Source organism: Aegilops tauschii, chromosome 4 (genome assembly GCF_002575655.3).
Source record: "Aegilops tauschii subsp. strangulata cultivar AL8/78 chromosome 4, Aet v6.0, whole genome shotgun sequence".
NCBI lineage: Eukaryota > Viridiplantae > Streptophyta > Magnoliopsida > Poales > Poaceae > Aegilops > Aegilops tauschii.
The window spans coordinates 526,311,129-526,324,657 of record NC_053038.3 but is presented as its reverse complement, the minus strand read 5'-3'; the positions used below and the strand labels follow the sequence as shown (position 1 = coordinate 526,324,657).

Here is a 13,529-nt window from a genome sequence, read left to right as displayed (position 1 = left end):
GATGGGTTTGACTCTTCGTGCCTTCTTAGGCCTTGAGGATGCGCCAGTATGTGAGATAGCATTACAATATGTGCGGAATGGGCCTCTCGTCGAGCCTGCGCGGGAAAAGAGTCTACCACCACAAATGTGAAATCTGCTACGTTGGTACAAGCAATTCATAACATGGGCCGACAAAGAATATGTTTATGCGGATGTTACAGAGGAGCATCACACCAAACGGTACTCTGTACAAGTTCATATGAGTGAATTGTTCCAGCTGTTCAATCTGCGCGACCTCGACAGATCTATGCTGAGTTGCTATGTTCTGTAAGTGATTTATTTCTACCTCATCTCGTTCTTCATTGCCTGCACTATATATTGTCCTAACTATATTGGTGCGTACGCTATTATGCAGATTGAAGATTTGGGAATGCAAAATAAGAAACATCCATGATGTTGGGTTCATTGACCCACATATCGTTAATGGACATGTGTTACAAAATCACCCCGAAGACATGGAGAAAGACTTGTACAAGTTTCTTAGAAAGCATCAACTCAAAAGTCATATTCTATTTCCTTACCATTTTGGGTGAGTGTTTCTCTCTTGTCCCCATTCTCTTTTGTTTACTCCATGCATGGTATGTCTAATCGATGAGTTATGCATGACTGTGCATGTAACGTGTCCGCAGGTTCCACTGGATTCTGCTAAATATTGAACTTCACACCTCCAGAGTTCTAATCATGGACTCTATGGATTCGGATCCAAAGCGTTGGGCCGACATGAGAAAAATGCTGCAAAAGTAATTATTTTCAATCATTTGAGCTCTATATCGATCGGTCTCTTTCGTTCATTTCCTAATATCAAGTAACTAATAACTCCCTTGTTCATTTAATTTTCTTTGCCCTGTAGGGTTTGGAGACGGTTCTCAGAAGAAATTGTGGGTGAATTCAAACATGAGCTAGATTTTAGAAGGTTAGTTAATGTGGATAAGCAGCCACCGGGGACCAATATATGTGGATACTATGTTTGTGAGAACATCCGGAGACACACCTCTGAGCGGAAGGCATCGGATAGCGTGCGCAAGGCGACGGATAACTTGCGGAGGAGGCTTAGTCCAGAAGCTCGCTTCCGACCAATTCAAGATGAATTAGCAGGATTTTTCATGAGGGAAGTCATCAATCCTAAAGGAGAACACTATACCGAGGACGAAGAAATTTATATGCATACCCGAGATTGAAACTTGTTCGAAGTTGTATATGGTCATCCATCCTAATTGTGTATGGAAACTTGTTCGAAGTTGTATATGGTCACCCGAGATTGAATATATATTATATATTCCTCTTGAATTCTTCTTGTTTGAAATTTCATATGCATGTATATAGTAGCGTAGAATATGTGTACTGAAACTTCATCAAAATTAAAATGAAACACAAAATAAAATATAAAAGAAATAAAACACTACAAATTAAAAAGAAACCAGGTTTAGGGGGGCTAAAACCCTAAACCTGCGGAGCAGGCCTTTAGTCCCGGTTAGCCACGAGAACCGGGACTAAAGGTCCTCCGCCCCGACGGACCCCTGGCGCCCACGTGGACGGGCCTTTAGTCCTGGTTAGCCACGAGAACCGGGACTAAAGCCTTTAGTCGCGGTTCGTAAGAGGCGCGACTAAAGGGGGGGTCTTTAGTCGCGCATATTTAGTCCCGGTTGCCCAGCCGGGACTAAAGGCCTTTGCGAACCGGGACTAAAGGCCCATTTTCTACCAGTGCTGGCCCACCCGACCCCACATATATTCGTTTCCATCTGCTCGCCGGAGCAAATCCTAGCCACTTCACTTCACTCCCCTCCACCCCCTCCGCCACCCGAGCTCACCTCCGGCGGTTTCTGACCTTCTCCGACATGGCAGGCAGCAGATCAGACTCCGACCACTCCGGATCCGGATGCCTCCGCGGGCGTTTGAGGGGATCATCTACAGCCGGACTTGGCAAATCCGGCCCCTCAAACCCCCGCGGACACGCCCGGGCGCGTTCGTGGGCACTGACCGGGCGCCCCTCAAATCACGTCGTCCACATCCATGTATCTCATATCCGAACTCCTATATCCATAATAAATCAGGCAACGTCGCTCAAACTAAGTAGATCAACTGACCGTACATAGAATCAGAAATAGGACACCACAATAGTCCACCAAAAGATCACCAAAGTTCACATAAACGACAGATAACATTATACTACCTCTAAAATTTGAAATGAAATTGAACTTCACCACTTCCGGGCCGGCCCTGTCCCCTTTGGGTCACCGGCGTAGCTGTAGCCGTCAGCGGCTGGTGGAGGATCATCCGATGCGTAGGACAAGGAGCCGTCGCCGTCGGACAAGGAGGAGATGATGATGAGGCCCTTGAGGCGCTGGATGGCCCGGTCATGCGGGCGCCTGAGCCTGGCCAGCTGAGCCGCCTCCTCCGCCTTCTCCTTCGCCTCCCGCTCGGATTGCTCGATGGAAAGCCGGATTGCCTTTGCGTTCTTCCGGCGGAGCCGTCGAGCGTCTGTCTCCGCCATCGTAAGCGGGCGGCGGTAGACCTACGCGGGCAGCCGCTCGTCCTCGTCGGGCTTCGTCGGTAACCCACGGCAGTGCCGGACAGAGCTCTCTGTAGTGTCCCTCTCCCTTGTCTGCTGCATGTCGCGGCGGGCGGCGCGCACTTCTGACTCCGATGTGCGCGTCTGGGCCGGCGGGGCGGTCACAAGCACCCACCGCTGCCCACGAGGGGGAGCGGCAGCCGGCGGGGCCAGGGGACGGCGTAGGGGAGGCGCGGATTGCGCGGGCCGCTTGTCGAAGCTGCCCCCAGGCCGGGGGCGTCAGCGCCGACGTCCGAGCTGCGCCGACGGGGAAACTGTAGCTGCGGCGAGGATGCAGATCCGAAGCTGCCCCCGGTCTCCACCTTGGACCTCTCCAAGGCGATGTGAAGGGCTAGCTCATACCCTGGATCTAGCTCATCGTTGGAGCGACTGCCAGAGCTCGACATTGTGCCGGATTCGATCGGAATCGGGGCGGGAAGAGCAGAGAATGGAGAGAGAGAGAGAGAGAGAAGAATGACTAAGCTAGGGTTTTGGAGCGATGAGCCCGACATGGTTTTTTGTGGGACGTCTACGGGGTCGGTGGTGGGCCGAGCTTGTCAGGCGGACGCGCCTGGGCATGCTCTGGCCGTCTCATATCCGCCGTATATTTGGGACGGATATGAGGGATGCCGGTTAGTCTTGGGAGTTTGAGGCCCGTTGAAGAGGTCTGGTTGGGTTGATATTCTGTGATCGTTCAGTTACCGGACGCCCTGTCTGGGCGCATGAGACGGATATAGGGCGTCCACTGTAGAAGCTGTGAGCCGACCGTTTTACTAGCTGCACACTTCACCCGGTGGCGCGTCACGTGGCGGTCAAACCCGAAGCAGAGGCGAATCCACCCGTTGGTTACCTTTCCTCCGGGTCGTCACCTCGACCCTCTTCCTCATCATAAATAAATGCTACACTGATCCTCCTCCGCATCTAGCCAGTAGCCACACCCAATCCCAATCCAAGAAACACACACACACAAGCATGAGTTAATTGCACAGAAATACCACAATTGGGGCATCACATGAAGATTGGTACCACGATTGCTAATTTTTGCATGTCAGTACCATGATTGCTCCAGGTTTTTTCAAATAAGGCTAAAACGCGTATTTATACGTATTGACGCTCGATCCGACAGCTCGGGCCCACCCGTCAGGTGCCACGCTGGCCAATCGGCGCGTGCCCGCGCGCTGACTAGGACGAGCCGGTGCGCTGCTGCTCTCCAACCCGGTCCGGTCGCACCAGCTCGCCCCCGCCGCACCATTCCCCTCCCCTCCTCCTCTCCTCACTCGTTTCCTCCGTCGCCGCCGCCTGCGTCCCGACTGCCGGCCGCCGCACCGCCCCGCCGACGCCATGGTTTTGGAGGACGAAAGCAGCGACGACCAGTCTAGCCTCCCGTACATGCATTCTTCCTCCACAGACGGTCTCAACGAGGTCAGTACAGTGAGTTTAGGGTTAGGGTTACAGATTTGGGATTTCTTGATTTGGTTGATTTTGGTAGGTTTTGATTTGCCCATTGTCTTTGTGCGAGCTTCTGCAGGTCCTTTTCAGCCTTGAAGATCCAGATTACAAGGGGATTGAGCTGGATGTGATGTCTCCATGTGAGAAGCACGGCATGGCATCTGAGAGGCTTGTTGCCTTTCAAGGAACAGACACAGGCAAGCGGTTTTTAGCATGTGCACAGCTGGTATGGATTGTAGGCATAGTGATTTTTTTCTTACTTTGTCAGTGCCATATTGAACTCTGTTTGCTGGAGTACTCTCCTTGCTGTCAACATTTTGGTTCATAGTGGCATTAGAGTAGCTTATTTAGGTCAATCATGAGTATATTTTGCTGGAGTACAATGGCATAGTAATTTTGGTTAATAGTGGTACTAGAGTAGCTTAAAAATGATAACTAACCTAGTCAGTCAGCTACTCAAGTGGCTGCTCCTCTTGTTAAATGTAGTGGTCTGATGCTAAATTTAGATATTCTTTTTGGCAACTGCAGTTATCTTGTGTAATTACTTGTTGTATGAACTGTGTTGGTGTTGTTGTTGTTTTTGCAGGCAGGTAGCAATTGTGGCTTTGTTGAATGGGTTGATCACCAGTGGCCCCCAACAATGCAGAATGCATTGTTGAAGCTATGGGCAATGGTTGAAGATGCCAAAACTGCTAGGCTGAATGACAATCTTGAAAGTTCTTTCACTATCCACCATCTGACAGAAGAGAAGAACAAGCTGGATGCCAACTATGACAAGCTAGTCCAAGATGTGCATGAGCTAATGAACTTCCAGGAAGATAAGGTGGTGGATTTCAGACATCTACAGTCTGCCATTACATATCAGCAGGAGGTAAGAAATGAACTGATTGATGATATGAAGGCACAGATGGCAAGTGAGATGGCAAAGAAAGATGAAGAGACCCAGAAACTTACTCTGAAGTATGAGCTGCTGCTCAACCTGACAAGAGCTCAAGCAACAGTCATTCAGAACTTGAAGTTGAACAAAATGAAAGAGAAGCAAGTGCTTACTGAAGCTAGTATGAATTTGGAGCTGAAGAATGTAGAGCTAACAAAGTGTCAGGAGAAGCTCACCCAAGAGAAGCTAGAGTTGAAGCTTCAGGTTGCTGATCTGCTTAAGGGAAATGAAAAGCATATTGAAGAGAAGTGGCAGTTAGAGTTTCAGAATGAAAATTTGAAGGAGAAGTTCAGGGGGATTCAGGCCATCTTGGAGAAGTGAAGAAGATGAAAATGAGATTAGTGGCATTGCTGACCTTTTGGGAATGATGGTTGTGTAATGACCTAGCATCTAGGAACTAAGGTTGTGTACTGTATGCTTGTACTAATGGTGAACTATGGTTGTGTATGTATGTAGTAGTTATGCTATTCATCCTTTTGTGAGAAAAGGATGAACTATGCATTTGAAGTTGAACTCCTCTATGTATTGTGAACAATGGCTATAATGAGTTGAACTCGAGAAACTAATGTGATCAGTTTCTTATTATGTATGGATATGCTGATTATGTAGAAGGATATGTTGATGATGATACATTATGACAATGTTGCAGCAAACCACTCATGTCATACAAAATAAAAGAGGAACAAGACTGACTAAATCTCATTGCATCAGAAGATAACTTCACTGATCCATTACAACTTGGCTTAAACTAGAGCAACTAAACCAGACAGTACATTGCATTTAGATTGGCTGCAACTACCAACTAACTAACTTAATATCTTGCCTGCAACTAAGCCAAGCACAAATATAGTGAAAAGAAACAACACATTGTGAAATTTGGCCCTAATCCCTACAATCTCTGCATTCTTCTCTCTGAGTTGAGTTTGCAGAGACAGAAACATGGCCTCTCTTGTGCCTGTTGGAAATATGCCCTAGAGGCAATAATAAATGGTTATTATTATATTTCTTTGTTCATGGTAATTGTCTATTGTTCATGCTAAAATTGTATTGTCCGGAAATCGTAATACATGTGTGAATACATAGACCACAACGTGTCCCTAGTAAGCCTCTAGTTGACTAGCTCGTTGATCAACAGATAGTCATGGTTTCCTGACTATGGACATTGGATGTCATTGATAACGGGATCACATCATTAGGAGAATGATGTGATGGACAAGACCCAATCCTAAGCATAGCATAAAAGATCGTGTAGTTTCATTTGCTAGAGCTTTTCCAATGTCAAGTATCTTTTCCTTAGACCATGAGATCGTGCAACTCCCGGATACCGTAGGAGTGCTTTGGGTGTGCCAAACGTCACAACGTAACTGGGTGACTATAAAGGTGCACTACGGGTATCTCCGAAAGTGTCTGTTGGGTTGGCACGGATCGAGACTGGGATTTGTCACTCCGTGTGACGGAGAGGTATCTCTGGGCCCACTCGGTAATGCATCATCATAATGAGCTCAATGTGACTAAGGCGTTAGTCACGGGATCATGCATTGCGGTACGAGTAAAGAGACTTGCCGGTAACGAGATTGAACAAGGTATTGGGATACCGACGATCGAATCTCGGGCAAGTAACATACCGATTGACCAAGGGAATTGTATACGGGATTGATTGAATCCTCGACACTGTGGTTCATCCGATGAGATCATCGTGGAACATGTGGGAGCCAACATGGGTATCCAGATCCCGCTGTTGGTTATTGACCGGAGAGGCGTCTCGGTCATGTCTGCATGTCTCCCGAACCCGTAGGGTCTACACACTTAATGTTCGGTGACGCTAGGGTTGTAGAGATATGTGTATGCGGAAACCCGAAAGTTGTTCGGAGTCCCGGATGAGATCCCGGACGTCACGAGAGGTTCCGGAATGGTCCGGAGGTGAAGAATTATATATAGAAGTCAAGTTTCGGCCACCGGGAAAGTTTCGGGGGTTACCGGTATTGTACCGGGACCACCGGAAGGGTCCCAGGGGTCCACCGGGTGGGGCCACCTATCCCGGAGGGCCCCATGGGCTGAAGTGGGAAGGGAACCAGCCCCTAGTGGGCTGGGCGCCCCCCCATGGGCCTCCCCCCATGCGCCTAGGGTTGGGAACCCTAGGGTGGGGGGGCTTCCCACTTGCCTTGGGGGGCAAGGCACCCCCCTTGGCCGCCACCCCTTGCCCTAGATGGGTTGTGGCCGGCGCCCCCCCCCCTCCCAGGGGGCCTATATAAAGGGGGGGAGGGAGGGAAGCAACATCACAGCCTTGGGCGCCTCCCTCCTCCCCTGCAACACCTCTCTCTCTCGTATAAGCTCGGCGAAGCCCTGCCGGCATCCCGCTGCATCCACCACCACGCCGTCGTGCTGCTGGATCTCCATCAACCTCTCCTTCCCCCTTGCTGGATCAAGAAGGAGGAGATGTCGCTGCACCGTACGTGTGTTGAACGCGGAGGTGCCGTCCGTTCGGCACTCGGTCATCGGTGATTTGGATCACGGCGAGTACGACTCCGTCATCCACGTTCATTGGAACGCTTCCGCTCGCGATCTTCAAGGGTATGTAGATGCACTCTTTTCCCCTCGTTGCTAGTATACTCCATAGATGCATCTTGGTGAGCGTAGGAAAATTTTTAAATTATGCTACGATCCCCAACAGTGGTATCAGAGCCATGCCTATGCGTAGTTACTATGCACGAGTAGAACACAAAGCTGTTGTGGGCGTTGAGTTTGCCAATTCTTCTTGCCGCTACTAGTCGTTTCTTGTTTCGGCGGCATTGTAGGATGAAGCGGCCCGGACCGACCTTACACGTACGCTTACGTGAGACAGGTTCCACCGACTGACATGCACTAGTTGCATAAGGTGGCTAGCGGGTGTCTGTCTCTCCTACTTTAGTCGGAACGGATTCGATGAAAAGGGTCCTTATGAAGGGTACATAGAAATTGGCAAATCACGTTGTGGTCATACGTAGGTAAGAAAACGTTCTTGCTAGAAACCTACAAACCACGTAAAAACTTGCAACAACAAATTAGAGGACGTCTAACTTGTTTTTGCAGCAAAGTGCTATGTGATGTGATATGGCCAGAAGATGTGATGAATGATATATGTGATGTATGAGATTGATCATATTCTTGTAATAGGAATCACGACTTGCATGTCGATGAGTATGACAACCGGAAGGAGCCATAGGAGTTGTCTTTATTATTTTGTATGACCTGCGTGTCATTGAATAACGCCATGTAAATTATTTTACTTTGCTGCTAAACGCATTAGCCATAGAAGTAGAAGTAATCGTTGGCGTGACGACTTCATGAAGGCACAATGATGGAGATCATGGTGTCATGCCGGTGACGAAGATGATCATGGTGCCCCGAAGATGGAGATCAAAGGAGCATAATGATATTGGCCATATCATGTCACTATTTGATTGCATGTGATGTTTATCATGTTTTTGCATCTTATTTACTTAGAACGACGGTAGTAAGTAAGATGATCCCTTATAATAATTTCAAGAAAGTTTTCACCCTAACTGTGCACCGTTGCGAAGGTTCGTTGTTTCGAAGCACCACGTGATGATCGGGTGTGATAGATTCTAACGTTCGCATACAACGGGTGTTGACGAGCCTAGCATGTACAGACATGGCCTCGGAACACACGCAATACACTTAGGTTGACTTGACGAGCCTAGCATGTACAGACATGGCCTCGGAACACGGAGGACCGAAAGGTCGAGCATGAGTCGTATAGAAGATACGATCAACATGGAGATGTTCACCGATCTTGACTGTCCTTATAGGTTTTCTCCTAACATCTAGAATGTACTTGTTGAACACCTCAGACAAGTTGTTCACTACCAAGTTAGTCTTGCAGTTTGTGTCAAATGCATGCCTTGCCCATGTTTTTTTTGGTATTGCAGTAAGCCACTCCCAAGCTTCCTCACTTTCAGCTCTAAGATCATTCATTGCAATATTAAATTTGTGTTCATTGTAGGCATAGCTAGCATTATCCATGCACTTCTTAAGATCTTCACCCCTAAACCCAGCATTTTGGAAATTTGCATATAAATGCCTAAGGAAGAATCTTTGGTTGCAATTTGGAAAGACAGCATTCACTGCATTCAATAACCCCTGACACAAACAATTTAACAAGTCTAAGCTACAAGGTAAATAAATATGCACCAATGAAACTCTTAGCTACTGTTAACACTTGTGCAACACAAAATCAAATGTGCAAACACATACCTTTTGTCTATCTGACATTATAGTATAAGGTCCAAACTTGCCCACTTCTCCACCTAGGCAAATTTTCAGTTGGTGTAGAAACCAACACCAACTAGGTGTGTCCTCTTGTCCAACTATGCCAAATGCCAGTGGATATATGTTGTTGTTGCCATCTCTACCAGTGGCAGCAAGGAGTTGAGCTCCTGTAGTGAGCTTAATGAAGCATCCATCAACACATGCATAATCAACATTTCCAAACATTAAATACATTCAAGTGATATACAATATGGAGTACTCTACAATATGTAAATGGTGCACAAGATTCAGGAACTAACCAATGAATGGCCTACACCCATTGAGAAACCCCTCCCTTGCTCCATTCAGGCAAAAGAACATGGCATGGAATCTTGGGCCTCGGTGGGGTATTTTTGCATTTGGTACTGGAGTAACAGTAGTGACTATTACTCTACTCCCAGGGTTTGTCTCCATGACAGTCTGAGCATAGTCTTTAAGCCTAGGATATTGCTTCTTGTGATCTCCTAAGACAGCTTCAATAGCTATGTTCTTTGCCCTATATGCCATGCACTTGGGCACATCTACACCATTCCATGCATGCATCAATTATTGTCTGAATACCAGTAGTTATATCAGATCTGAAGAGATGCTCATATTTCTGTGCTAGCCACTTAGCACTAACCCTGGTGGTCTCAGTGGTACTAGGGCAAGTGTGCTCTAGTCTCATCTTCTTAATTACAAAGGTTTTCTCCCCTTTTATAGCTGCTGCCACCATAAAGAACTGGCATTGTTTATCTGGACACTCAACAATTATCCTCTGATCTGAATTCCTGTGATACTTAAAATTCCTGGCCTGAGTGATGTGCAAATTCAACAAAGCATCTCTGAATTGATGCTGATCCCTAAGACACAACTTCATACACAGTTGCTCATGTGGTTGCTCCATTTTCTCATTGTACCACTTCCTAGCAGGCCTTTTCTTTGCCCTACTCTTCCTTTTCTTTGGTAGGACAAAAGAGACTGGCTCAAAACCATCATCATCACTCTCCCTCAACAACCCCTTCTCTTCTTCATCTGATGATGGTCTGAAATCAGGTTCAACCTCTGGTAGCTTACTACAATGTGACCTAGTTGTTGGTCCTCTTCTAACTGGTAGCTTCTGCTTCTTCTTCACAGGTTCAACTATAGTTTCTTCTTCTTCTTCAAAAGTCCTATCTTCCTCTACCTCAAATGGGTCCTCAACTTCAGTGTCACCCTCATAATGCAGCATTTCTTCCTCTTCTGATTGCTCATCATCTGATTCTTCCTCTTGTACTTCTAGCTCTCTCTGTCTCTTTCCCTCTTCCACCTCTACATCTTCATCATCACCCATGTAATGATGGTCATTTCCAATTTGAGCATCCTCATCAGAGGCATTAGCATCACTGTCCTCATATGCCTCAAATCCTTGATATCCCTCTTCTTCTTCCAAAACTGCTTTCAACTTGGCCGTTGCATTCTTGCTTTCTTGTGTGCAAACACCAGCAGGATGAGGTGTGCTAGAGTTGCTACATTGACTCTCAAAAACTACTCCTTGCTGATCAACAGCTAAGACAGGAGGCTCACTCAGATCTAAAACAACAGGCTCTTGGTACACCACAGTGGACAACTCTGGCATTTCACATTGCTGCAACTCAAAATCAGTATCAGGGGGTGGACAAGCCCTGACTAGCAAATCAAGCACCAATTTGTCCTGGATCTTCCTCTTTATCTTCTGTAATTCTGCATGACTGTCTACCAAATCCAGCCCTTTCTCTCCTAAAGATGGATTTTCAATGTGATACAAACAATCATATGCATTAAATCCTTGGGTTTCCATCACTGCAACCAAATTCAGATAAGTAATATCTGAACCACACAGCTTCATCTCCAATGGTTCTCTTGCATCAAAATGGATCCTTACTTGCCAAATGTCTTCATCCAAACTACAGAACAAATTAAATTTCATGTATTCAATATAATTACTCTTAATTTGGAGAGCAACAGTACAGTACAGAACAATTTAGAGTAACCTGTAAGTCTAATATTTACTATTAACTCTACTATTACAGATGCTATTTCAGCACAGAACAATGCTACTAAAGTAACCTGTAAGTCTAATATTTACAGTACAGAACAATGTACTTTACTATTTCAGCACAATAGCAAAATCAAGGAAAAAGACAAGGTCATAATCCCAAATTGTTACTGTAATTGAAGTAATTTGAGAGTGCAATACACTGAGTTACTATGTTACTGTAATTGTCCTATACTAGTCACTACAATTGGACAAACCCTAATCCCCAACTGGATAAACAAGAAGATGAACAAACCCTAAAAATCCCCAATTGGATAAACCAGAGCAGGAGGAGGACAAGGGTACTTACAGCACGCCGCCAAGTCCATGCGTCAACTGATGGCTGCTGCTAGGGTTCGCCACCCACTGTTGCGCCAACCGCAACCGCTGCTCCATGCTGAGTAACATCGACTCCTCCTCGTCGTCGGTCGAGTACGCGGAGCTGGAGTCGTCGCCGCCATCACCGTCGACGCCAGCCGTTCCGCTAGGAGGCCAGAACGGCATCTCACCGCCGCCGTGGACGCTCTCGCCGCCGCCTGCTGGAGTCGCCGACGCCATAGACTAGGGTTCGAGCGAGTGAGGAGAGGAGGAGGGGAGGGGAATGGTGCGGCGGGGGCGAGCTGGTGCGACCGGACCGAGTTGGAGAGCAGCAGCGCACCGGCTCGTCCTAGTCAGCGCGCGGGCACGCGCCGATTGGCCAGTGTGGCACCTGACGGGTGGGCCCGAGCTGTCGGATCAAGCGTCAATACGTATAAATACGCGTTTTAGCCTTATTTAAAAAAACCTGGAGCAATCATGATACTGACGTGCAAAAATTAGCAATCATGGTATCAATCTGCATGTGATGCCCCAATTGTGGTACTTCTGTGCAATTAACTCCACGAGCATCCGATAAAAAAAGCAGAGGAGCTTTGGCAGAGTGTGAGAAGCAAGCAGAGGAACTTTCTGACTGACGATGGGCACGCCGACGACGACGACTCTAGCGGCTCTGCCGGCGCTGTTGCTGTGCGTCTCCATGTCATCCTTGTCCGGCTGCTTGGCGGCGGCGACTTACAAGGTGGGCGGGCTGGACGCGTGGGGTTTGCCGCCGTCCACCAAGCCGGACGTGTACGTGCGGTGGTCCAAGTCCGTCCCCGTCAAGCTCGGCGACGCCCTCTTCTTCCTCTACCCGCCCAGCCAGGACAGCGCCGTCCAGGTCACCGCCAAGGCCTTCGCCGCCTGCGACGTCTCCGACCCGCTGCTCAAGCTGGAGGACGGCAACTCCGTCTTCAACCTCACCAAGCCCGGGCGGGCCTACTTCACCAGCGCCGCCCCGGGCCGCTGCCGCAAGGGCCAGAAGCTGTCGGTGGACGTGCCTGGCGCCGATGGGAAGCTGCTCAAGCCGTCGGCGGACGACGAGGCCGCGCTCAAGGCGCTCTCTGCGCTGCCGCCTGCCGCTGCCCCGTCCCCGTCCGAGGCGCTCCCCTCGCTCTCGCCCGGCCCCGACGACGACGACTCCTCGGCTGCCTCCATGGCCGTGCACCGGGCCGCCGGATCCGCTCTGTCTCTCCTCGCCGCTCTCATCCTCCTGTGGATGTGATGTGAGATGCTCTTCTTCTTCTTCTTCTTCTTCTTCTTCTTCCTCCCATCCATTCCAATTTCTTTTTTTTTGTCAGATGAGAAACATGAATTGAATTGTACTGTACTGTACTCCGGAGTAGTAATTTACTATTTGTTTGGATTGGATTATAAGTACAGTATAATTGATTGATTGATGCGGATTTCTTTTTTCTTGAACCGGATGTTCCATTCGTTTACATCCAGATTAGATTAGATTAGATTAGGGTTATCTTGAATTGGAGAAGATTAGAGTGATCTGTTCGTTCCTGATGGGTGTGTGTGATAAGATTAGATAAGATTAGATTAGTCTGCTCTGTCACACATGCTCATGCGCTAGCTGGAGCTGCGCGCTCCGGCACATGGTGGATGCCCCCACCCCACCTTTGTCTGACTTTGTCGCTGCCATGAATGAAGTCACGGCAAGGAATTTATTCCCCCCCAACACAACGCACCGCCAAGTCAAGGCAAGGAATCCATGCCATGCCATGCCAATTATAATGTATGAAATCAGGGGGGAGAGATTAGTTGGTTGGAAGTAACAGTTTTCGTAGGTGTAGTATTATTGCTTCTAGTTTTGCTGGACGCACTCCCCTAAAAAAAAAAGTTTTGCTGGA

At 48.0% G+C, this 13,529-nt stretch overlaps 2 protein-coding genes across 2 annotated transcripts; both read left to right on the top strand.

Moving 5' to 3' along the window:
* Positions 1-3,928: 3,928 nt before the first annotated feature.
* Positions 3,929-5,294, top strand: LOC109765395 (uncharacterized). Its single transcript, XM_020324180.3, has 3 exons — positions 3,929-4,009; positions 4,116-4,262; positions 4,623-5,294. Exons 1-3 carry the CDS (start codon positions 3,929-3,931, stop codon positions 5,292-5,294), a joined length of 900 nt encoding a protein of 299 aa, XP_020179769.3.
* Positions 5,295-12,160: 6,866 nt separating this feature from the next.
* Positions 12,161-13,092, top strand: LOC109765393 (early nodulin-like protein 8). Its single transcript, XM_020324178.4, has one exon. The coding sequence runs from the start codon at positions 12,272-12,274 to the stop codon at positions 12,893-12,895; it is 624 nt and encodes a 207-aa protein (XP_020179767.1). The 5' UTR covers positions 12,161-12,271; the 3' UTR covers positions 12,896-13,092.
* Positions 13,093-13,529: the final 437 nt, after the last annotated feature.

Bases quoted from the DNA above. Each gene is read 5' to 3' on its own strand.
- LOC109765395 (XM_020324180.3), top strand. From the start codon at position 3,929: ATGGTTTTGGAGGACGAAAGCAGCGACGACCAGTCTAGCCTCCCGTAC. The intron at 4,010-4,115 runs GTCAGTACAGTG...GAGCTTCTGCAG, and splicing joins CCACAGACGGTCTCAACGAG to GTCCTTTTCAGCCTTGAAGA. The intron at 4,263-4,622 runs GTATGGATTGTA...TTGTTTTTGCAG, and splicing joins TTTTAGCATGTGCACAGCTG to GCAGGTAGCAATTGTGGCTT.
- LOC109765393 (XM_020324178.4), top strand. From the start codon at position 12,272: ATGGGCACGCCGACGACGACGACTCTAGCGGCTCTGCCGGCGCTGTTG.